This window comes from Phyllopteryx taeniolatus, chromosome 10 (assembly GCF_024500385.1).
Source record: "Phyllopteryx taeniolatus isolate TA_2022b chromosome 10, UOR_Ptae_1.2, whole genome shotgun sequence".
NCBI lineage: Eukaryota > Metazoa > Chordata > Actinopteri > Syngnathiformes > Syngnathidae > Phyllopteryx > Phyllopteryx taeniolatus.
In genome coordinates, this window is record NC_084511.1 from 21,454,241 (window position 1) to 21,478,282 (window position 24,042).

Consider the following 24,042-nt stretch of genomic DNA (forward strand, 5'->3'; position numbering starts at 1 on the left):
TCAAGTCATCAGCATTTAATCACAGAAGCTTTTGAATGTCTTTATGGTGTGTTGAATTCAAGACAGCCAATGTAAATTCCTCTGAAATAGATTAAGATTACATGAAGAATGTTGAAATGGGACAGAGCGTAAAGAGCCGGAAATAATTTGAAATCACGGTATTAATCACAGATACTTTGCCAAACGTTACATTTTTCTTATTAATGCAAATCAGCCATTTGTTATAGGTTTGTTTTTAATTAGTTGCCTTCTGGGAAGCTACACCTGCTCCCTATAAACAGCAATATTAAAAACAAAAGCATCATCCAGCATTTATCAGTTTTGATTCAAAGCAAAGTTTCTATTAATCCATCCATCCATTGTCTTCCGCTTATCCGAGGTCGGGTCACGGGGGCAGCAGCCTCAGCAGGGAAGCCCAGACTTCCATCTCCCCAGCCACTTTCTCTAGCTCGTCCGAGGGGGTCCCGAGGCGTTCCCAGGCAAACCGAGAGACGTAGTCTCTCCAGCGTGTCCTGGGTCGTCCCCGGGGTGTCCTCCCGGTGGGACGTGCCCGTAACACCTCGCCAGGGAGACGTCCGGGAGGCAGATGCCCGAGCCACCTCATCTGGCTCCTCTCAATGCGGAGGAGCAGCGGCTCTACTCTGAGCCCCTCCCGGATGACCGAGCTTCTCACCCTATCTCTAAGGGAGAGCCCGAACACCCTGAGGAGCTCATTTCGGCCGCTTGTATCCGGGATCTTGTTCTTTCGGTCACGACCCACAGCTCGTGACCATAGGTGAGGGTAGGAACATAGATCGACCCGTAAATCGAGAGCTTCGCCTTTCGGCTTAGCTCCTTCTTTACCACAACGGATCGATACAAAGTCAGACGCTGCACCGATCCACCTGTCGATCTCCCGTTCCATTCTGCCCTCACTCGTGAATAAGACCCCAAGATACTTATACTCCTCCACTTGGGGCAGGATCTCATCCCTGACCCAGAAAGGGCACTCCACCCTTATCCGACTGAGGACCATGGTCTCAGATTTGGAGGTGCTGATTTTCATCCCAGCCGCTTCACACTCGGCTGCGAACCGCTCCAGTGAGAGTTGGAGATCAAGGCTTGATGAAGGAGAAGAACAAGAATCAACTTTTCACCCAGCTCGGGCTCCTTCCATGCCAGAGAGGTGACATTCCACGTCCCTAGAGCCAACTGCTGTAGCCGGGGATCGGATCGCCAAGGTCCCTGCCTTCGGCTCACACTGCACCCGACCCCTATGGCCCCTCCCGCAGGTGGTGAGCCCATGGGAAGGGGGGCCCACGTTACCCTCTCGGGCTGTGCCATGGGTGCAGGCCCGGCCACCAGGCGCTCGCCTTTGAGCCCCACCTCCAGGCCTGGCTCCAGAGGGGGGCCCCGGTGACCCGTGTCGGGGCAAGGGAAACCTAGATCCATATATTTTGTTCTTGATTCAGTTTCTATTAATTTCATGAAAATATTTGTAAGCATGTGAAACAATGGTTTCGCCTACATACACATTTAAAGTCAGCACTGGTATGGTATACAGTATCTTTGTAAATTTCAGCCTCTTATCTGTGGTGCAATCATTAGTTTAACGGCAGCCTTTGAGGATCACAGGGTTCTTGAGAGGCCCATTGGGCATCTCAAGCCAAAGGCTCACTTTGTCAAGGTTGTGAGGCTTTCATTTCCCCTGTTGAGGATGATTTTATCATACAAACCAACAGGCGCATACCACAGGCTTGACTGCACTCTGACAATCTGACAAAGGCTATATATATTTTCTTATGCCAACACAAAGACAGAGAGTTTTGTGTTGTAAATAATTTTTTACTGATCGCAAAAAGAGTCTAGTTTGATATACTGAAGAAGAAATGTTCTTAAATAAATTTCATTCTGAGATCGTCTCAATGTTTTATGAGCCCATTTTGTTCTTACACATATTTTGTTCTTACAAATATTATATTATGGGAATGTGATTGCCTCGCTAATTATACCCATGAACGCAGAGATGCATGAAAGACGTTAATAGATGTGATTATTGCATGACAGCTGGTACTACAGTATGAAAGGTGGGTCACAACATGGTTTCCACGCACATAGAAGGTCAGACTTTCTTTATATACGACTCTGGATGCCCTGTGGCACCATGCTGCCTTTCACAGGTCAGTCTTGGTACTGCTGGTCTGGAAAAAGAGACATATCTTTAATGTGTCATCTCGAGAACACCACACAACATAACAGTAGCAAGTACACACTTGCCAATTTTTAACTAGTCATGTGTGGGGTCTCACAATTAAGATTAAAAAAATAAAAACATACATAAATAAATAAATATATATATATATATATATATATATAAATTAATATGTGTGTGTAACCCGCTTAAAAGGACTATAACAGTGATTTACATATAGAAATCTGCAATTGAGTCCATCATAAAATATGACACAATGTTGCAAAACGATATAATTCGCTCCTGTATTAACTAAAGAATGTATCTTCATTTAAGGCCTCACATCATGGAGATGTATTTAAGGTGTCCGGCGAAATGCTTGCCTGTCACATTGCGCCAGCTGGTGCCGCATTTCAATTTGGCAGAGACAACGGTGCTGAATTATGTTTGACGGCTGATGCCTGCCTGATTCTTAAGGAGAGTAGAGGGAAACGGGCCAGATGTAATACTTTCACACATGTATTCAGCTCCTTTCATCTTGTTCCTGCAACACTCTTGTTTATGGTGCCAGAATAAAATAGGCTGGAAAGTGCTCGACTGAATGTCTCATTGAGCAGCAAGCACCCTCCTTTTAACTTCACATGATGCTATTCATACGAATCCCGAAATGGATCAGCATCCTGTTGCTACAGAACTTACTGCTTACTATAGCTTACAAAAAAAAAAAACTACCGTTACGTATTTTCAACAAAGTCAAGTCATGCTTCATCCCTAAAACAATTCCTGTTTACATAACTGAAGAGGCTCATATGCAGCTGTGGTTTGCGATTGCGATTGAGATGTACCATTTATTCTATTCATTCACCAAATATAGTTGCGCCCTTCTCAAATTATTATTTTTGTGCATAGTTTACATAGTTTTAATGTTTAAGATCAACAAACAAAAAATTCTGAAAAACATAACCCAAGTAAATGATTATGTGATTGTATTTTTAAGGTGGGGGGAAACTGTTTCAAAATGTAATCGCCCCTCCTTGTTAAATCATGAATTAACTGTGGCTAGTCACATTTTTTTTTTAATTACCTGATTACCTCCAGTCTTTTCAATCAAGAAATCACTTAAACATAATCTGTCTGACAAAATGAAGTCGGACAACGGATCTAAAAAAAGCTGCAACAAAATGCCACGATCCAAAGAAATTCAAGAACAGATGAGAAATAAAGTAATTGATCAGTGTGGAAAGAGTTGCAATACTATTTCTAAAGCTACAGGACTCCAGTGAACCACAGTGAAAGCCACTATTCACAAATAGAGAAAACCTGGAACAGGAGTGGCCAGCCTAGAAAAATGTCCCCAAGAGCACGACGACGACTCGTCCAAGAGTTCACAAAGGACCCTAAGACAACATCTAAAGAACTGCAGGCCTCCCTTACCTCAGTTATTATCATTATATTATTATAGGGGCTATTATTTTTTCAGACAGGTTCAGGTAGCTTTGAATAGTTTTTAAATAAATAAAATCAAAGTTTAAAACCTGCATTTTATATTTACTTGGGTTATATTTGTCTGATATTTAAAATTGTTTGACGATCTTAAACAATGTTTGAAAACGAGGGGGGCGGGGGGGGGGGGGATTTGAGAAGGGGGCAAATACTTTTTCATGGCACTGTAATTGACACACTAAGAACTTTTTAAATGAGGTCAGGCTCTTTCTAATGCCCTTCACGTAATCTTTCACTTACAAACATTTTCTTTGCCTGTCTTTGTCTTAATTAAGGGATAGCCTACTTGTGTCATTGATGTGATACTCTGTTTGCTGCTCAATTTGATACCAGCAACCAGCCACAATGTTATGTCCACTTGCGTAGATTTATCAAATATTCTGCTTTTACAGAGACAATGACTCTCTAGCCAAAGTAGCCAAAATAATGTACAGAGCTCCCGTAATAATGCAGTGTAGTTCTCAACCACTACAACTGCAATTACCCATCCATCCATTTTCTGAGCCGCTTCTCCTCACTAGGGTCGCGGGCGTTCTGGAGCCTATCCCAGCTGTCATCGGGCAGGAGGCGGGGTACACCCTCAACTGGTTAGAGCGTCAGCCTCACAGTTCTGAGGACCCGGGTTCAAGCCCTGGCCCCGCCTGTGTGGAGTTTGCATGTTCTCCCCGTGCCTGCGTGGGTTTTCTCCGGGCACTCCGGTTTCCTCCCACATCCCAAAAACATGCATTAATTGGAGACTCTAAATTGCCCGTAGGCGTGACTGTGAGTGCGAATGGTTGTTTGTTTCTATGTGCCCTGCGATTGGCTGGCAACCAGTTCAGGGTGTACCCCGCCTCCTACCCGATGACAGCTGGGATAGGCTCCAGCACGCCCGCGACCCTAGTGAGGAGAAGCGGCTCAGAAAATGGATGGATGGATGGATAGATTATCTTATTTGCTCGTTCTGCATTTTTTGGACAATTTTGCAGAAAATAAATCCTAATTAAGGTCACAATGCTGAGCTTGTAGCAAAACTAAAATAAGAAAATATTGGTGTTAAACTTACCAGCTGAGAACAATACAAGAGTGGCGGAGTTAAACAGCATGCGACACTAATAGTGAAAACTGAGAGGAAAATGTATTAAAATTGAAAGAGAAAGGCAGGAGCGAGAAAAGACGAGAGAAGATGAGAAATGATAGAAGAAATCACAATTCCTGTGTGCATGCATATGTGTGTGTGTGTGTGTCTGTGTGTGTGTGTGTGCATGTGTTGCCTGAGGAACAGTTGATGGATTTGCTGCTTGACTGCTCACACAGATTGGTGCCTGCTGTGATGGCAGCCTTGGACTGAAATTACACACACACACACAGGCACATGCGCTACACACTTTTGTTATTTCTGCCCACTTGTGTGTTTTTGTGTTCTCAAGTTGTGTCAGCGGTTGTGTTGCCTCTAGGAGACCCATTTCAAAGGATTGTGGAAGGAGGGATGAACTAGCAAAAGCACTAGAAAGAGATAATTGAACTGGTTCAAAAGACTGTAAAAAAAGAATATGAAAATCCAAACCCGAATCCTTTTACAGAAAGGGGTTATATTTTTTTGCTACCAGTAATTTGAAAAAAAATCTCAATTAGAATTTATAAACTATGCTAGGCTGAAACACCGTGTTATGTCAATGTAATGTAAGTACTGTAATATATTTGGAATGACTGGTTTTAATGAGGCGGCACGGTGGCGACTGGTGTTCTCCCCGTGCCTGCATGAGTTTTCTCCGGGCACTCTGGTTTCCTCCCACATCCCAAAAACATCCATGGTAGGTTGATTGACAACTCTAAATTGCCCGGAGGTGTGAATGTGAGTGCGAATGATTGTTTGTTTGTCTGTGCCCTGCGATTGGCTGGCAACCAGTCCAGGGTGTACACCGCCTCTCGCCCAGAGTCAGCTGGGATAGGCGCCAGCACACCCACGACCCTAGTGAGGATAAGTGGTACGGAAAATTAATGAATGAATGGTATTAATGAGCATAAAAGGTGCTGAAAAGGATATCACAACATTTGGTGCATATTCAATCAGCTTTTCATTTTGCTACAGGCCTCTAGGCAGCCTCTTTAACCACTTCTTGTTAAATTTTGAATCAATGTCTAGTTCTTTGTAATGTCAAGATTGTGCCACATCATATTTACAATATGATGAATACATAATAATAAATTCCTTGTTGCCTATATCTGGCAACCAGGCCAGCGTGAAAGTCAGCAGGCACCAGCACGCCCATAACCCTAATAGCGATAAACGGTACCCTACATACTGGAAGAATTGTATTTTATTTGGGTGAAGCGCTACTATTTCAAATTAGTTTGAATGAAAATGATAATGTGTTGATTAATTCAGAGCAAACATCTTAGGATAGTAGGAGTTTGTCTACAGTATATACTTTCTTTATCAGCTTTGTTGGCTTTTCATTCCACACAGTACACTAAAAATGTAAAAGTCCTAAAATTATTTATATCACAGTTTTAAATAAATCAATAAAATTTACCAGAAAGTGTGCAACTTTGAAACAGTATGCTGTTGGGGTTTTTAACATATATACATGTGGTCCCTAATTTTTTAATACGACTTAAAGAGAAAGCTTTAAATTGTTTTGTAGGAACTGCTACCGTTTGCCTGCAACAACCTTTTAGTTTGATGCTATGAATACAGGGAGTTTACAGAATTGTAAAAGGGTTAAGTGTAGAATGCAATGCATCTGTAATATTCTTTCTTCTACTGTATATTGTCGATCATGCTGTACATTTTTTTTTCAACCTTGAAAATATGAGTAAGTACTGTGTGTGGTAAACTACCGAACCAGTATCATGACATGATAAACACATTGGCTCCAAATTGAATTATCATATGAAGGATGGCAGTGGAACAGATGACATTAATTGACTGAGTAATCTTTGGTATAGAAAGCGTTGAGTGAATGAAGTAAACAATCATCTCTAGACTTATGTTGAGTCCTAACTCAGTGAAGAAATACAAGCAGGCGGTTCTCTGAAAGTTGACACAAAGCAGAGGAGAGGGTGAGTGAATCTATTTGTGAACCATGATGTAACCCTGTTAGCGATGTAAGATGACAGGAATGAGCTTTGCTTGTGTCAAGTGAATCAAGCCCTCTCTGTTGTTTGCTACTTTGTGACATGTAGATTAAATCTGTCTACCCTCTGTCTTCTAAAGTGGTGCATCAGGGAGCAGCAGTGAATCTGAGAGCAGCTCGGAGTCGGAGACCGACGAATCGGAGAGCAGCTCCAGCGATAGCGAGTATAACCAGGCCACTCGCACCAACTCCCCTGAGGTACCGTGACAAGCATGTGTGTGTGTGTGTGTTAACAATGGGCTGCAAAACACACAATACATATTGACAGTCATTGTTCGAAGAAAAAAATGTGTAACCATGTGTGGGTCATATTAGCTGAATCCTTTTCTTGTCTCATCATATTACCAACTGAATTGATGTTGATGTCAGTTTTATTTTACACACCATACTTGAGCTGGCCCAGCTGTCTGCAATGCATTGTACCCAGCACTGTTTTTAATATTTCCCCCTTTATAATGATAAACAGATTGTTCAAATAATAAATCTTTGATAAACTTTGTGAAGGCATCATTTAATATTTATATTGTAAAACACATAATGCCTCCCAAGAAAAAGAGAATTCGGAAAATGTTTGGTTCAGTCCAACTTTGATGAAGTAACCAACTGTCTAGGAATAGACAGCATTCATACCATTACTTTATATCCCTTTTATAATTCCTCACAGTATCATTATATATCAGTCAATATTATACTTCAAACTTCGAACAAATTGTCCAAATATTTCTGTAGGTGCTACAGTAATGATGATTATGCTACAGTGTAGCATGATCATATTGTTTATTACTTACTACATACCAACATGCACCATCTTAATCTTCTGTTTCTTTTTCTTCTTGCCTACAGTACATTTCAATTTCTTTTCTACTGATCAAAAATATAAACACAACTGATCACAAATATAAACACAACACTTGTTTTTGTTCCCATCTTTCATTCGCTAAATTTAAAGCTCGAAGACGTTTTGGTCACACTGGTTTTCTGGCAACCCGGAACACCCCCCGCACCCCAATAGTGTAAAACTGCACATTTTAGACTGGACTAGACTAAATTGTGAGCAGCCTTGGGCACACCTGTGCAATCAGCATCTTTGAGAAGGATGGATTATATTGGCATTGGAGAAGTCTTACACAGATTTCGACATATTTTTGAACGTTTGAGAGAAATATGCCTTTGGTGTCTAAAAAAAAAAAGAAAATCTTTGACCTTTCAGTTCAGCTCATGAAAAATGAACTCAATGAATCAATGAATGAGCTCATGAAAAGTGTTGTATTCATATTTTAGTTCAGTGTAATTACTCCTAAATGCAGCTCTTTTATTTGTTCATACTTTGTTGTTGTGTTCCTACATTACTAATACGAGTGTATATGTGTGAATATTGCTGCTGTGTTATCAACCTAACTAACGACCTACTTATCTACAGTATTATATAGCAAGATACAAAGTTTTAAACTCATTTATATTAGCTTTCCAATTGTGTATACCTGCATAACAATGCAGATGTGTTGCAGAATGCTATATGTGAATTTTTTTATTTTTTTTTTTGCTACCCTGTAGCCTGAACCATCCTCAACTAACAAGTGGCAGCTGGACAGCTGGTTGAACAAGGTCCAAGCTCAAACTAAACCTCTCGTGGCCCCACAGCAAGATCATCATGGCGCAGGTTGGTAAACGTGGACACAATGTAGAAGTGACTATGTCTAACGAGGATGCTTTAATTCCCTTGGTTTATTCTGGAAAGCCTGTGCTTTAATGGTCCACTGCTCAGGTTCTGTCACCCAGAGTCAGGAAACGTTCCCACAGCCCAGCGAAGCAGCAGGAGTGGGCGCGGCAGCCAAGACCAAACCCTGTGGGTCCAGCAGCACGGCGCTTCCCACAGTGCCAACAGTGGAGCACAAAGATTCCAGGGGAACATTCTGGTATCAACTGCATCTATTTGTTTATGAAATAATCATAATTAAATATATATACATATTTTAAAAAAACAAAAAAAACACAGGATTTGTATGTTAGGTTAATTGACCTGACTGCTAAGACTTGTCATGCTGTGTTACAAATGAAAGAAAAATCAGTCATGTTTGTGTCTCACAGCCCAGGCAGAGAGAAAACGAAGGCCAAACTCACCCAGAAGGCATCAGGGGAGGGTCAGAGGTCAAAGATGAGGCTGTCGCCGGGAGTGATGTCTGGATCAGAGGTCGCCACACCGAGGAGGACCACTACAGGGAAGAAACAGCCCAGACGAACAGAAAGGTTGAACAGTGTGGAGGATAATCAGAGTCAGACATGGAGCAGATCAAACCAACTAAGGTAAGGGAGGAACGACACTAAACTGACATTGAGAAAAACTTCCCCGTCTCCATTAGTTTGCGGCCAATAATTGTTTTGGGAAATAAAAACACTTGGAGAGCTATGTCTTAACTAAAAAATTAACTAAAATTAGGATTGGCAAGGGCAAGAATTTGTCAATTTACATTGTGTTCTGCTCCTTGACATGCCAGATATACAGTAAGTGAACTGGCATTCATACTATATGTGTTTATTCATCTTAAATGACTAATAAAAGTACAATTTTGCTTAGTACTACAATGTTGCATAAAATGATTACAATTGACCTATATTCACCCATCATTGACACTGCTCTGTGTTCCACACATTCGTCAACTGTGCTTCCTGGCAACTGTTTTAAAAATATTTTCCCCTTTTTTAAAGCATCTGTTTTGTGAAGATTTTTACAATTATTGCCATTTAACTGAAAACAGCCTGTTTCTAACTATTCAGATTCCTGTATGCTCTTCAATCACAATATTAGGCATACCTTCACCTGATCTAATACTTCTAATCACGAACATACAATTCTACACGAACTGTCCATAATTCTAAGTAATTGCAGGTACACATTTAACAAATTGTTTCTTATTGAAGTCCAGAAGCCCTATATTTCATCGACAAGTTCTCTTTATGTATAAAAAAATAAATAAAAAATGAAATTGACCTGGGAAGGCTACTTTTACGCCAAAATCAATATGCCACAATGCATTGATGTGACGTCATCGACAGAATTTGAGACCTTTTTGTCGCGTAGAGCAAAAGTCTTTAATTTCACGAAAGCAAACGCCTGTGTTACATGATCTTTCCAAACTCTTTTTGAAGGTCTTAGAGCCATGAGCAATGCAATAAATACAACAATGAGCTGACTAAACCCATGTATACAAGCTGAAATAAATCTGCACGCACTTACCATCGTGGCTCGTGCGGCTTCCTTCTGCAACGCCTAATACAACTTTTTTTTTAAATTCACACTGAAAATAATTATTCTAAACTAAAAATGCGCTTTAGGTGAGTCGTTTGACTTTTTAGTGCTGCGTCTTGTGTAGTTTGTTTGCATCCCCCTCCTCACAATTTCTGTCTCGTCAGTAGCCCTGCAGTGAGGGAAAAGGACATGTACCCCCCTCCCTCCCTGGAGCATCAGAACACTTCCAGGCCAAGAACCAAGCCTCCCAGTGGGAAAACAGCTCCCAGGAAAGAACCTCGCACTTCCACCAACTCAAACAACACAGTTGCACAACCAGTAGCACTACAGCAAACCACTGTGCCAATACCTACTGTCAGTGTAAACCAGGTTAGTTTTACGTGTGTGTGTGTGTGTGTGTGTGTGTGTGTGTGTGTGTTGTCATTGTACCCCTCTGATGGAAACAATGTCAGAAAGAAGTGTCATTTTACAGTTTGCAGTGAGCACTTCATCTTCATATTCCCGAGAACTATTCTGGATCAATATTCCTGGTTTTATAGCACAATTGAGAAACAGCGTAAGCGTGAAATAGATGAGGAGCTCAAAATGTTATTTTTTAAAATGGAAACAAACAAACACACATTCATAATACTTACAGTAAAGTTGTGTGTTAGCGTTACTATTATTATCAATATTTTTTTCACTGGTGTTTATAGATGAATCATAGCAAGCAAAGAGGTTGAGATTAATTGTTATATCCACTGGGTTGACGAGAGGGTGATATGGTGTCTAAGCCAAAATCTGGAGCATTTAAATAATCAAACCTTCAAAACTCTCATAAACCTTATAAAACCCCTCCAGTTATCATGACTCTTCAAAGATCAATACAAGCACCTTTAAAGGAACACAGTAAGTAACGATCGCTTTACGCACCGCTGACAGTGTGTCGTATCGAGATCTAGCTCACCTTTTGGGCTTTCTGTTGCCTTTGAAAAGGAAAACAAGAACGCACAAGAACAATCCGAATACAAACAAGCAGAATTCATAAATGCAAATATATGACCTCCTATACGACCTCGACATCAAGCAAACAGTAACTAATCTGTCATGCAGAAAACGAGAGACATGACCTTGCCATCTTTCACTTTTTCTGAGGAGTTCATGATTCATTTAAGCAGTCAGAGGTTCAAACCACAAACTTATATTCATTACATACATGCCTTTTATGTTTTCCAACAGCAGCAGTTGTCAGGGGAACAAACCAAGTTCAACTAATTATTTTTATTTTTTTTACTTGACCTGAGTTAATGAGCAAGGCTTTATTAGTTAAGGCTAGAAAGCATTTGCAACCTCTTATTTGCTTTCTAGACTAATGCGAGAATGCTAGAACTTTAAACATTTCCAATTGAAAAGGCTGTACAAGTAGTTCAACATTTCTTGGGGAGTTTTGCAGATGGTTCGGTCCGCTGATACAATTTGAAGTCTGTCAACTGTTCATGGCAAGATGGTATCATTGCCTCTTAATTTGCATGTGACAGACATCATCTTTGCATGTGCTCAATTGTGTGACATGTGTGCTGTGAATATCGCTGACATTCAAACATTAGAGAGCCAAAACATGTTTCGTTTCACAGATCAGTCAAACACGTCTGTCTGCTCTGTCTTATTTGTGTTATATTATCATATGCAGTCAAAATATACTTTTAGCTTTCTTTTCCATGTTCCACAGCAGATGGCACACCACAGTACATAAGCGCAAATTGGAAGAAATAAAAGAGCAAAAATGTTTTTTCTGAGCATGTAATTAAGTGATTTGTAAATTGGAGGGTGTGGACAGCAATAATTTCAAATAATTGTTGGCTTGTCCGTCCATCAATGATGTGTGATGTCTTATCCCTTGCATAGTTGTGAAATGCTATCTTAGCAACAATAATTATCAATTGTGATTCATTTTATATGCTTTATTTGTCCAAAAAAAAAAAAAAAAAACAGGACAAGAAAAAGCACAGAGGCCCGAGTAGCAAAATCACACCGAAGTCCAGAGAGTTTGTGGAAACAGATTCTTCCTCCTCCTCTTCGGAATGCCAGTCGGATTCAGAGGAAACCATGAAAATTTCTGCTTTGCCGCTTCAGTCAACACGTGCCGCAATTAACACACAGCCTCAGTCCAACTGCTACACCCCACCTCGTCCCTGTTTTGGCTCAGCCGGCAGCATGGGAAGTCTGGGAGTCTTCGGAGGGAAGGGACTTTGTGTCCGAGATGGCAGCAGTGTGACCACCAATATTAATAGTAGCACTAGTAGCATTAGCAATGGTGATAGTGGAGGTAGTAGTAGCTGTAACACGCTAAGCATTATCAACATAAGTGGTTCATTCGGTACCTCCGTCCCTGACCCTGGAGGGTTAGGTGGACCGTACAAGAACCTGGAGTCCATGTCACCACACTTCAACATGGGACAAGATTTTCCTCTTTCCCCACTTACGGAATACCAGGAGACTCAGAGTCTATGGGTGAAAATTGACCTGACCTTGCTTAACAGGGTGCCATCACAGGGTTTTGGTCAAGTATCTAAGGTGGTGATAAAAGAGCAAGACGGAATTGAAAGAAGAGGAAGCGAGAGAGCAGGGGAAAGGGTCGTGGTGGCAGACCGAGAGAGACAAAAACAGGGTGACAGAGAGGGGCAAGGGCTCAGGGATAGACCAAAGTTACCTAAAGGGGAGCAGCCGAACGAAAAAAATGAGCCATTAGTGCACGAAACAGAGAGGCAGTGTGACAGCAATAGATTAACAGAGAGGGACAGGCAGGCAGGCAGAGAGGAGAGAGAAAGGTTCAATTTAGGAGAGAGAGACAAGGTGACAGAAAGAAGAGAGAAGGCATGTCAGGGGCCCAGGGTCCTGGACAACCCCCCTGTGCAGGACAAGAGTCTCCCAAGGCTGCCCGGGAGGACGGAACGAGGAGAGAGTGGTGGAAAACACAGGAGGCAAGCTAATGGCGGGATGGTGGTTCCGACAGAGAAGCGCACCAGCAAGAGCAAGAGAAAACACAAGGTGAAAAATTGTCTTGATTGTCTTCAAACATTTGTCCAGTGTATCTCCTCAATTGTTTTTAGATTATCCAATAAGAAATGGGGCTTTTAAATTTTAAAAAACAAAATAAAACAGCAACCACTTAAGTAAGATACATACCAGGAAAACTATTGTACTCTCTTTTATGATCTGATGCACTTTAATTTCTCGTCCTTTGGCAAAGTTGTAAATATCACCAACAACACAATTTGTTGGTGATTAAAGACAGAAAAACAGACATCAATTGTTAACTAGCAAGCAGGTGCAGCAGCAGAATAGATTAAGAAAGAAAAATTGTTGTCACGTCGAACTATCACAACACTCCAAAGCCAAGAATTACCTTCATACATTAAATTACTAATTGATCACTGCGCTCTTTTACATACATACATACACACGGAATAAAACAAATTCAGGCCATCTGGTGGGTCACTGCCCCTAAAGCAAAGTCACCCCTGGCTATTTATTGTCTTCCTCTGGCTTGTGCATTATCCCTTGGCCTTTCTAACTCACGTTTGTCTTCTTTCTATTCCCAGTTGGACCACATGGAACCGTGTGGCAACAGCAATAAGAAGCTACAATTGGACAAAGACTGTCAGCTCCTTCCACCTTGTATCTCTCCAATACACAACCACAAAAACAACTCTATGGAGTAAGTACTGACAAAGAGCACTCTTCATCACACACTTGAAGGAAAGAATTAACAGTCCCCATAGTGGGGTACACTATCATGTTCAATGACACACTACATGAGTCAGGATATTGTATACAAAATGTACAGTATGCGGCACAATGAAGGGAGAGTGAAGACAAGCTTTGCAAAACTGTCGAAACTTCTCGTCTCCTTGGTCAATTTTGATCCCTAACTGGTTTCAAACTCATGCCAAGTCCTTCCACCCAACTCATCACTAACAATGATAAAAGTTGAAAGAAAATCCACAGGTAAAATTTCCTTAAAACCCTGAACTACAGAGAGATTGAAATTAAATTGAATGTTAATGAAAGCAATGGGGAGTATAAATTTACACTGTGACATTAATGACATACAGTGTCCTCTGTAAAGTTCTAAAAACAGATGAAACTGACTGTCGTGTTGCATAATAGTCAATGTGATTTACTAAGAATCTCATCACAGATTATATTGGAAAGCAGAAGAGTGGGAAAGTTGGCATGACCTGAAATTGAACCCTGGACATTGTGCGCCAGACGCCTCAATGTGCAGAGCGTCTGTATTTCACCCACGAGGCTTTTTATAGTAGCTGTAAAGTGGCTGATGTGATTACCCGACTCAGAGCCTCACCATTTTCTAATCTGCAATTTTTGACAGATTATTATCGCTGAGTCGGTGAAATCATGACAATATACATTCATGGTTGAAATTGAGAGTTTCAGAAAAGCGACTTTGTAATTTTGAAAGCCAGTATCCTCAACACTCCGAGTAAAATTTCTTAAACTGCAGAATAATATTTGACAGATATCATGTTGTCATTTGGTGCTGTAAAACAGGTAATTGTCACTTTAAAAGATGCGTGAGTGCCCTGGATGCACACACATACCAGCATTCATTTAGAAACAACTCACAAACACATGCACATTAGCATAGTCATGCACACTGCTCACATCCATTATTCTGAACACAGACTCAGCCACTAATTAGTTTTGTCTCCCAGGTTTTGCATATTATCACTAAAGTCTAGGCCTGCGGTGCTGTTCTGCAAACTCAGCAACATTCGCATTGCATCAACCCCCGAGAGCTTCTAGGGAGAGGAAAAACAAAAAAATATTATCTTTGGTGTCGAAAACAATATGAGTCACAGGCACTACAATAAGGCAACTGAGGGATTAATCATCTGTGTTCTATCAGGAAAGGAAAAGATCGGACCACTTTAACATTCTAAACTGTCAATCAACTACAGATGAAGTCTCTCCACATAATATGGGAGATAGCATAGCACAGAAGTGTTTGTTTTGCTGTCCATTTTTTAAATAGAATTAGAGGACAGAAAGACAAAGGGAAGTCGCAATTTTTATTCATTTATGTTGTTGATATGACGACACGGCGTTATTTGCAAAGGGCCCATTTTGGCGCGAGAACCTCAAACATTAGTGCTTACATCTCATCAGATCCACTTGTACTTTCATTGCAATTTGAAGTGCGGGCGTGCGTGTGTTCTTCAGATTTCTAAACAGGAAACAGTCCCGGCGGCAAGATGAGAAGCTCCTTCCTCCGCTACTGTCCCCGCTTTCTGAAGAACCCCCTCATAAACGTACCTGTGAAAGCAGTTCATCTCTCAGCCAGGATGGCGGCGCCACTTCCGTGGTGCCTTGCCCCATCTCCTCCTCGACACACAGACACAGGAGAGGAGAAAGCAGAGCATTGTCGCATGCCAGAAATGCTGCTACCAGTGTAAGTCTGAAGATGTGCCCCATACTTAGCTAAAGTTAACTCATCCTGCCGATATATTAGTTATTATATCGGTTACAAGTAAATAAGTTTTACTTCCAAGTAACAAAAACAAAATAGTTTATGAACAATGGGGATAAAGATAAAAATGCAGAAGACAGCATCGCTAGATTGATTGATGATGTTATTTGTTTTTTTATTACTTTATATTTACACTATTTATTCAAAATGATTCCTCAGTTTCATTTATTGTGCTGTGTAGCTATAATACAGGATACTTCACAGTAACTCACAATCCATCATTGTGATATGCAACAACAAAATTAATTAACTTTTTCTCATAATACTTTCATCAAAATATAGCCATATGAAAAGTTGATTTGAGAAAATTATTTTTCATAAACACTATCTTGTCTGTGTTGTGCGAGTGTGTTTAATATTGTGAAAGGTTTAGGAATACTTTTGCTTGCAAACGCATACATACAAAATCAATATTTGGTCCTTGTGCTTTAATAGTACAGTATATCATATGAGTAATGTGTGTTCACTACTTTATTGACAAGAACATTTACAAATGGCTGCTTCAAATCACTTATGTGAACTAATATGTTCTCTGATTGAATCAGTTTGTGTGTAATTTTCTTACAATATTAATTATAAGCATATATTACAGTATATATTATACCATGAAAAACTGGTCTTCCAATGACGTCGCTTCTACAGCTAACAGATCATCATAGCAAGAAGCCCTTTGGTTCCCATGCCAATGGACAGTCTGACTCAGATGCGTGGTCAGAACCACTGACAGAACCTGCAGAACCTTCTAGACCAAGACTGTCTTTTAGTGACACGTATGTACACACACACTGACTGTTATAGTAGATACTTTACATTCCTAAAACAGTAATTACGGCTTGTATTTAACAATTGTTTCTCATTTTTATCTTGGACTCTTACATTTCCCTCTGTTACAATTGAAATACACTTCATGTTTATTTTGTGGAATACATGTGATACATGTCATTTGTGCAGTAGTAGATGACGCGTGTGATTTTAATTGCGCTGCTGAGTCGCTTCTAAACTAAAATAAATAAATCAAGTCATATTTATAACCAATGTAGAAAAAAAAAGAAAAACTAAAGAACATATATTTTCCCTGGAGTCTACTCTGTCTGAGACATTTAGCTTCCTATATTCAATTGTAAGGCACCATATATATTTAGATACACCATGTAGGCACTTACATTATTTTCACTTCAACATGAAGACCAGTTTATTCTTTGGGCGAATGGCATGCCTGCCCAAACATACTATTTATGCCTATTTATATGTTCTCTGTGCTGTATCCAGAGTCCACAGTGCAGACTACTATATGCAGGAGGCCAAAAGGCTAAAGCACAAGGCTGATGCTTTGGTAAGTTTATTTGCAATCTCTATTGGAAAACACACACACACACACACACGTACACGATGACACTTCCATGAACTGCTGCATGGAGGATGATAGCGACACTAAGATTGAAAGAAACCGATTTAAAAACACACAGCATGAACTGACTGTAATTATATGTGTACTAGCTTTGTTGCGTGCATCATCAATGGTGTGTTTAAATGTGTGCAAACAGAGTCTCCACTGAGAAAGAAAAAATGTCTTATAAAGGACTGGTTTGTATAATTTTTGCTCCATTTTATCCAAGTAAACATCGCATTCATGGACTGTTCATGCCTGCTGGATTATACATTTTCAAAATAATTATCTGATTGCTCTAAGCAATGAAATGAAATGTAGTCAACTGTTATTTATCTTATATTTATGCATTGTTTCCTCAGATTTATCTGGGGATTTGTGTCTTAGTGGGGGATTACTCAAAGAGAAGGCTGTCTACCAGAAAGCAGTTTCAACATGCGTCGCTGTCTAATTGTTTTGTTTTGTTGTCTTCTCTTTGCATAGATGGACAAATTTGGTAAAGCAGTGAATTACGCAGACGGTGCCCTCTCATTCATTGAGTGTGGAAATGCTATGGAACGTGATCCTCTAGAAGCCAAATCTCCATACACAATGTACTCGGAAACTGTGGAGCTAATCAGGTATGGGTTATATTTCACGTTAGTAAGTGAAATGGATGAAAACAATGAATCCAGAGGAAACACCAAATACAAAAAAAAAAATATATATATATATATATATATATATATTGGTATCTTTCTCAGCAGGGAATCAAGGTGTAACCACAATACTGATATTTATAGTATTTAAGTTGTAAGACACTTCCAACATTCACAGAACATTAAACTTGATATAGATTGATGTTTTTTTACGACATGTAACAACAAGTCTAGTACATAGTTACAGTCAATGAGGACATATGGGTGAAATAAATTCTAGACAACACATATTATTAGCAATAAAGACAGAAACAGGACTACTCAATGGATTTTTTATCACTACCAAGACCGAGTAATAATTATAAATTCAGGTAACCTTTGAGTCCTGAAGGTGGCAATAATGCATATTATCAAATGGTGAACAAACAAATGAAGGGGAAGAAGCCATTATCCTGATTCAGATTAAAAACCTTCTGGATATAACCAAATAGGGGACAAGATAAATTGTTATTAGTATGATATACTGTAGTTTAATAAAAAGTAGTAGGTGGTTACAGTTTTTCACAATTGCCAAAACACATTTCTTGAAACCTCCATCCATTTTCTCAAAACTGAACAAAAATCCAAAACTTCTAACTGCATTCACAAAACCCTGGTCACCTGTGAATTGGATTTTATTTACTCATTTAATTAACCTTTATTTATCCAGATAAGGCAATTAAGAACAGATTCTCGTATGCAATGGATGACAACCTGGCTGCAGACACCAGAGTAAAACAACACAACATTTTAACCTGCCCAGTCATTAGAAACTTTTGTGTTCAATTTTGAGTTGCTGTGTGTAAAAGATGACAGCTGTGTTGAAGTTGTGTACACAATTTCCTGCCAGCGTTTACAGTTTTGCAACACAAGTGCAAATGTGTAATTTATAATTAAACCCAAAATAACTCATAACCCATTCTCTGAAATAAAATAAGACAAAGTCGTTTTTTTTATTTGGTGGGTATATGAGTATTTTCTGGGTAGAAATGACACAAGAAAGTAGCAAGAGTAAAAATATGTATATACTTGTTGGGGAAATGTAGCAGGTCTCGTAATAGCGCTAAACATCCTTCAGTGTTTTGTCATTTTCTTATATAATTTCCAGTTACAAAATACCCATTGAACATTTTAATTTTTCAGCTTTCCTAGAATGACTCTTGGAATGTTGACTACAACAACACTTACCAAACTTTCAGCACCAAATTGTACAATTCATACATATCCAAGTACATACTGTATGTTTGAATTACTAAGACATTCAGGAAAATGTTTTCATGTTTTGAAATTTGAAAAAAAACAAAAAAAAAACATTAACAAATGAAACTAAACATACCAAAAGTCCTGTGTCCACAACATTATCCATCTGCGTAAATTGTCTGTGTAACTTCTTAATTCTTGCCATAAACATCATAATCATTGCCACATGCTGGCTAATATACACACAAAAAGAAACATTAATTCCCATTCATATTGCAATATTCATGTCTCTAACTCACTAGTTATGTTGGCGGATGTGTGTTTTTAGCAAGATGCCTTACACACCAGGAGGGTCGCTCCTGTTTTTGAACCGTTTAACGACTGCCAGTGTGTGAACTCATAGAGACTACGTCTTGTATAACACACAGCTTGTACCTCAGACAGCAGACAAGTGGAAGGCAGGGACTCTTAACTGAAGGACTCTGGTTCAAGTTCATCCATCCCACTTAAGTGTCCTTGAGCAAGACACTGAGTCTTTACAATGGCTTCAGGGCTGCTAATTTGCACCTTTGGTCTCCCAGCAGAGAGAACCTAAAGCTCAATAAAGCATAAATGCCCGAGTCGTCTTTCTTTATTCACCTGTCACAGCTGAATTTCATAAGACTGATTAACCATTTCATAAAGCGATTGCGCGGAGCTGATTAGGTAACTCAGCGCAGCAAACAACAGCTGACACCTATAGCTCTTTCTGGGGGGAAAAAAAAAGAATCAATAACCAAAGGTCGAATGTATCATTTCACAGTGTCAAAAAAGCCTCCTTTGCCCACCATAACATCGATGCCTATATTCAGTGTCCAGATTTCTTCTAACCTCACTCAAAGTCAGCTGGGACAACCCAAAAGAGGCATAATAGAAAATTCCTGAATTGATTTTTACTACTCTCTTTCTATCGCTCTCCCATTTCTATCTTTCTATCTACTTCTCTGTCTCTCTCATTCTCTCTCTCTCTCTCTCTCCAGGTATGCCATGAGGTTGAAGAACTTCACCAGCCACTCGGCCACCATAGCTGAGAAGAAACTGGCTGTGTTGTGGTACGATTACCATTTTTTTATATGAGAACTCCCCATTAAGCCTTGATGTTAATTATGATTTTATTGTCCTCATGTTGCACTTAATTAGATTGTGAAAGTTCCACACAACAATTTGATGTTAATGTTTAGCAAACAAGTCACTGAAGGTGTTGTGGTTCTCTCGCCTGCCTTAGGTGCAGGCAGCATGGGTTCAGTTCTCACTCAGTGGTGCAATGAATGTAATTTTGAATGGTTGTCTGTCTCCATGTGTGCCCTGTGATTGGCTGTCCACTAGTGCAGCTTGTAGTCTGCATTTTGCTCATAGTCAGCTGGGATTGAATCCAGCTCTGCGCAAACCTGAACAAGCGGAGCAGTATGAAAAAAGGATCGATGGACCTTTAGCAAAAACAACATATTTTAGTACACAGAGAATGTTAATCTCAATGTTTCAATTTTGGCCACCAAATTTTAGGTATTTATTTCCTTTCCTGCAGACAGTAGCAGTTTGCAAAAGTCGTCTATTTGAGATGAGGCTTGTATTTGTACAAATTCTTGCGTAAGGGTGGAGCTAGGCACGCCAATGGTCTTTGATTGGGTCAACAGAGAATAGCCACTTCCACGTAAATGATGGGAATTGTCTCACTTATGCGGTTTCGATTTGTGTGTCCTTTAATTTTTGTTTGCTCTCAATAATACAGTGCAGTTGGAGGCAGAAATAATTGTTCCTCACTTGTTTCCTCACCCTCAATTATTTGAAGCAAACAAGCTGGAGAAAATGAGCATGAGTGCTTTGGTAAGGTCTAAATAGTACAACAAGAAAATGCAGCTGTAGCTAGTAAGGAAGGCCCTGTTATAAGGTACTATATGAGGGTTGCTTGGATTTAGATGTCTTATCAAGTTTGCACTTGCTGCATGGCTGAAAGACTGTTGAGGTTTTTTTGTTTGTTTGTTTATTTTTTTGCTTTATTATTACTTGATTTAATTTTCAACCCAGTTCTCATGGGTTAGCTGATCTACAGAATAAAGCCCAGTTTTTTAACCAAGACCTCCAGCTTTGTGTGCTACTTGAGGATGCAACAAAAATGGGAGGAAAACAAAAGTTGTAAGGGGATTTAAAATGTTTCTTGTTTTCTTCTTTGTTCACTGGTGAGTCAGATACTGCCCTAAACCAAACTATACCTCCTGTTGTAAACATAGTTCTAGTACTGAATATACTGTAGGTAGCTACAGCTATCTAATAACAACCTTTTCCTAGGGCAGAAAAGAGTAGATGGATTTATTTGTGGACATTGTACTAAGCGGCTAAATGGGGCACATCGTCTGCAGTCTATTAGAGCAGTGGCCACTATTGTAAAACACATAAAATTGCATCTACTTTCTTGTTGAAGCCGGACGTGAGAAGAAAAACACTTTCCATCAGGAGAAGTCGTCTTAATGCTCTTTGCAGTTAGTTTGCAGTTAGGCCATTTTACAGTACCTGTGTCTGCCTCTGTGTCCTCACTGGATTCTGTTGGGTCTCGTTGTTTTCCAAGGGGCCACGATGGAAACATGCCAGATGGAAATGTGAAATTACAAATGTGCATTTTGCAAGTCTATCAGCCTTCCAAGGTTATGTCCTTGTATGTTCCGAGTGTCTTTTCACCTCTGTTCTTCTTTCCTTGACTGTTTCTGTTGGGGGAAAACAAATACTGGCTGATTCAATAAAAACATTGTGTGTTCTTTCGTTTGTATTATTTTCTTTTACTTCACAGGTGCTCGCCCGACTCTGTGAGGACATGTACGAAATATGACAGTATTCTTTGAGAGGGGACATGACGATAATACAGTAATGAGGAGGAGGCTTTTTCGGTGAATTTGTACAGGGACTACATCTGACTTTTAATGGTTTTGTTTCCATAGTAACCGCTGTCTGTCTCTGCTGTATTTGCGGATGTTCCATCTGAAGAAAGACCATGCTGTGAAGTACTCACGTTCGCTGATGGAGTATTTCAAGGTAACACACACACACACACACATACGAAGATGGTTACTTTTACTTCCTCACTAATTTTCCACTCTGTGGGTGAAAAACATGTAAAGCCGAATATGATTCTGAAAACACATTTCATATTCGTTTTCATGGTGCCAGTGCATTAATTTTGCATGACGTTATTAAAATCCATTCTTTCTCTTTGATATTAATGCATTAATTAGCTCTATCAATCATCAGAAGGGATTGTTAATGTACTTGTTTTGATTAATTATGTGTAGTTTAATTAATTGCTGAGGATGTCATTATCACAGTGCCGCATTTGCAGTGGGATTGAATTTCTCGGAAGCAACGGAATGGGAGTTTGTGTGTGTATGTGTGTGTGTGTGTACGTGTGTGTGTATTTGTGCGTGCGTGCGTGCGTATGTGTGTGGTACTCGGGCTGTGTACTCCACAGTGTGTGTTGAGGAGACGGAAGAAAGAATAAAATCACATTGTAACAAATGAAAACAGTCTCACTACTAATTATTAATTATGTCAAAACATAGTCGAAGTTGTCTGCACAGATCTTGTAGTTCTGACCCCCTGGAAGCGTGGAGGCAAGCTTCATCACGACATCACCTGACAATCTAAATTCAGATTTGGCTCAGGTTCCAGTTTGTACCCACATTTTGTTGATGGAGAAGTACAGGGAAGGTCAGACAGAGCTGTATTGTGTCTTTGTAGAGGGAGAGAAAACCTATGACAGAGTACACAGAGAGGAACTGTGGTACTACATGCAGAAGTCTGGAGCGGCAAAGAAGTATGTTAGATAAATACAGGAGTACTGTATATGTGCATGAATGAGAGGGGAGAAGGGGAAGAGTGAGCCTACAGGGAGAAGAGATAGCGAGGGTGGAGGACTTGAAATACTTGGCGTCAACAATCCAGAGCCATGGTGAGTGTGGTAAGGAAGTGAAGAAACGGGTTCAAGCAGGTTGGAACGGGTGGAGGAAGGTGTCAGGTGTGTTATGTGACAGAAGAGTCACTGCTAGGATGAAGGGCAAAGTTTATAAAACAGTGGTGAGGCCAGCCATGATGTACAGATTAGAGACAGTGGCACTGAAGAGACAACAGGAAGAGATGGAGATGGAGGTGGCGGAAATCCAGAGGTTGATGTTCTCTCTTGGAGTGACCAGGTTGGATAGGATTAGAAATGAGCTCATCAGAGGGACGGCCAAGGTTAGATGTTTTGGAGACATAGTTAGAGAGAGCAGACTTCGATGGTTTGGACACGTCCAGAGGAGAGAGAGAGTGAGTATATTGATAGAACGGTGATGAGGATGGAGCTGCCAGGCAAGAGAGCTCGAGGAAGACCAAAGAGGAGGTTGATAGTTGTCGTGAGGGAAGATCTATATAATAGAAGAAATTACACATTGCTAAAATGTGACGTGATAGTTAGCTTGCCCCCCTTTAAAAGAACACACAACCATTATTGTCTAAACCGCTAGCAACAAAAGTGAGAACACCCCTAATTGAAAATGTCCAAATTGGACCCAATTAGCCGTTGTCATGTGACTCGTTAGTGTTACAACGAGGTTTCAGGGGTGAATTGAGAGCAGGTTTGTTAAATTTGGAGTTATCGCTCTCACACTCCCTTGTACTGGTCACTGGAAGTTCAATATGGCACCTCATGGGAAAAAGCTCTCTGAGGATCTGGAAAAAAACATTGAAAAGACAATATTACTGTGCCACTCCTCAAGAAGGAACTTCAGCATATCCCTTTACTTTCATTTCTGTCTATAAAACAACTTTTCTTGCGTGTCTCTGTATACCAGAACTCGGCAAAAAGCTCCCATCAAGCACCGTCTCCCTGGAGGACCAATGGAAAGTGAGTACACACATACAGTACACAAATGCTTGCTGTCACATAGATAATTTAGAATTCACTGGAACTCTGTTGCAAAACACCGTGGCGTCCCTAACAATCTTGTAGACAAACAAACCCCTCGGGAAGTAAAGAAAGTGATTGATTTTCTTTGGATGTGAGCAGAAGACGACTGGAGGGTCTGTCAAGTGCTGGCTGAGGTGAGATGGAGTGGGTGGTGATAGATAGAGGAGAGGCATGGAGGAGCTGTGGATGTGAAGCTAATGTGTTTGAACAGCTCTGACGCTGAATAACAGCAGGATC

General features: G+C 40.2%; 1 protein-coding gene across 2 annotated transcripts in view; it reads left to right on the plus strand.

Annotated features, from left to right (window-relative positions):
* The window catches only part of aff2 (AF4/FMR2 family, member 2), a 162,377-nt gene that overhangs the window by 132,548 nt on the left and 5,787 nt on the right, over nt 1–24,042 (plus strand). Inside the window, exons 11-24 of one of the 2 annotated variants that reach the window (XM_061787648.1) lie at nt 6,873–6,990; nt 8,347–8,452; nt 8,558–8,708; nt 8,881–9,096; nt 10,204–10,408; nt 12,011–13,066; nt 13,621–13,736; nt 15,263–15,491; nt 16,212–16,339; nt 16,839–16,902; nt 17,440–17,576; nt 19,853–19,924; nt 21,803–21,896; nt 23,690–23,742. In XM_061787648.1, the coding sequence (XP_061643632.1) occupies nt 6,873–6,990; nt 8,347–8,452; nt 8,558–8,708; nt 8,881–9,096; nt 10,204–10,408; nt 12,011–13,066; nt 13,621–13,736; nt 15,263–15,491; nt 16,212–16,339; nt 16,839–16,902; nt 17,440–17,576; nt 19,853–19,924; nt 21,803–21,896; nt 23,690–23,742 (2,745 nt within the window). The remainder of the gene's footprint in view (nt 1–6,872; nt 6,991–8,346; nt 8,453–8,557; nt 8,709–8,880; nt 9,097–10,203; nt 10,409–12,010; nt 13,067–13,620; nt 13,737–15,262; nt 15,492–16,211; nt 16,340–16,838; nt 16,903–17,439; nt 17,577–19,852; nt 19,925–21,802; nt 21,897–23,689; nt 23,743–24,042) is intronic. The other variant, XM_061787649.1, reaches the window with a different exon arrangement.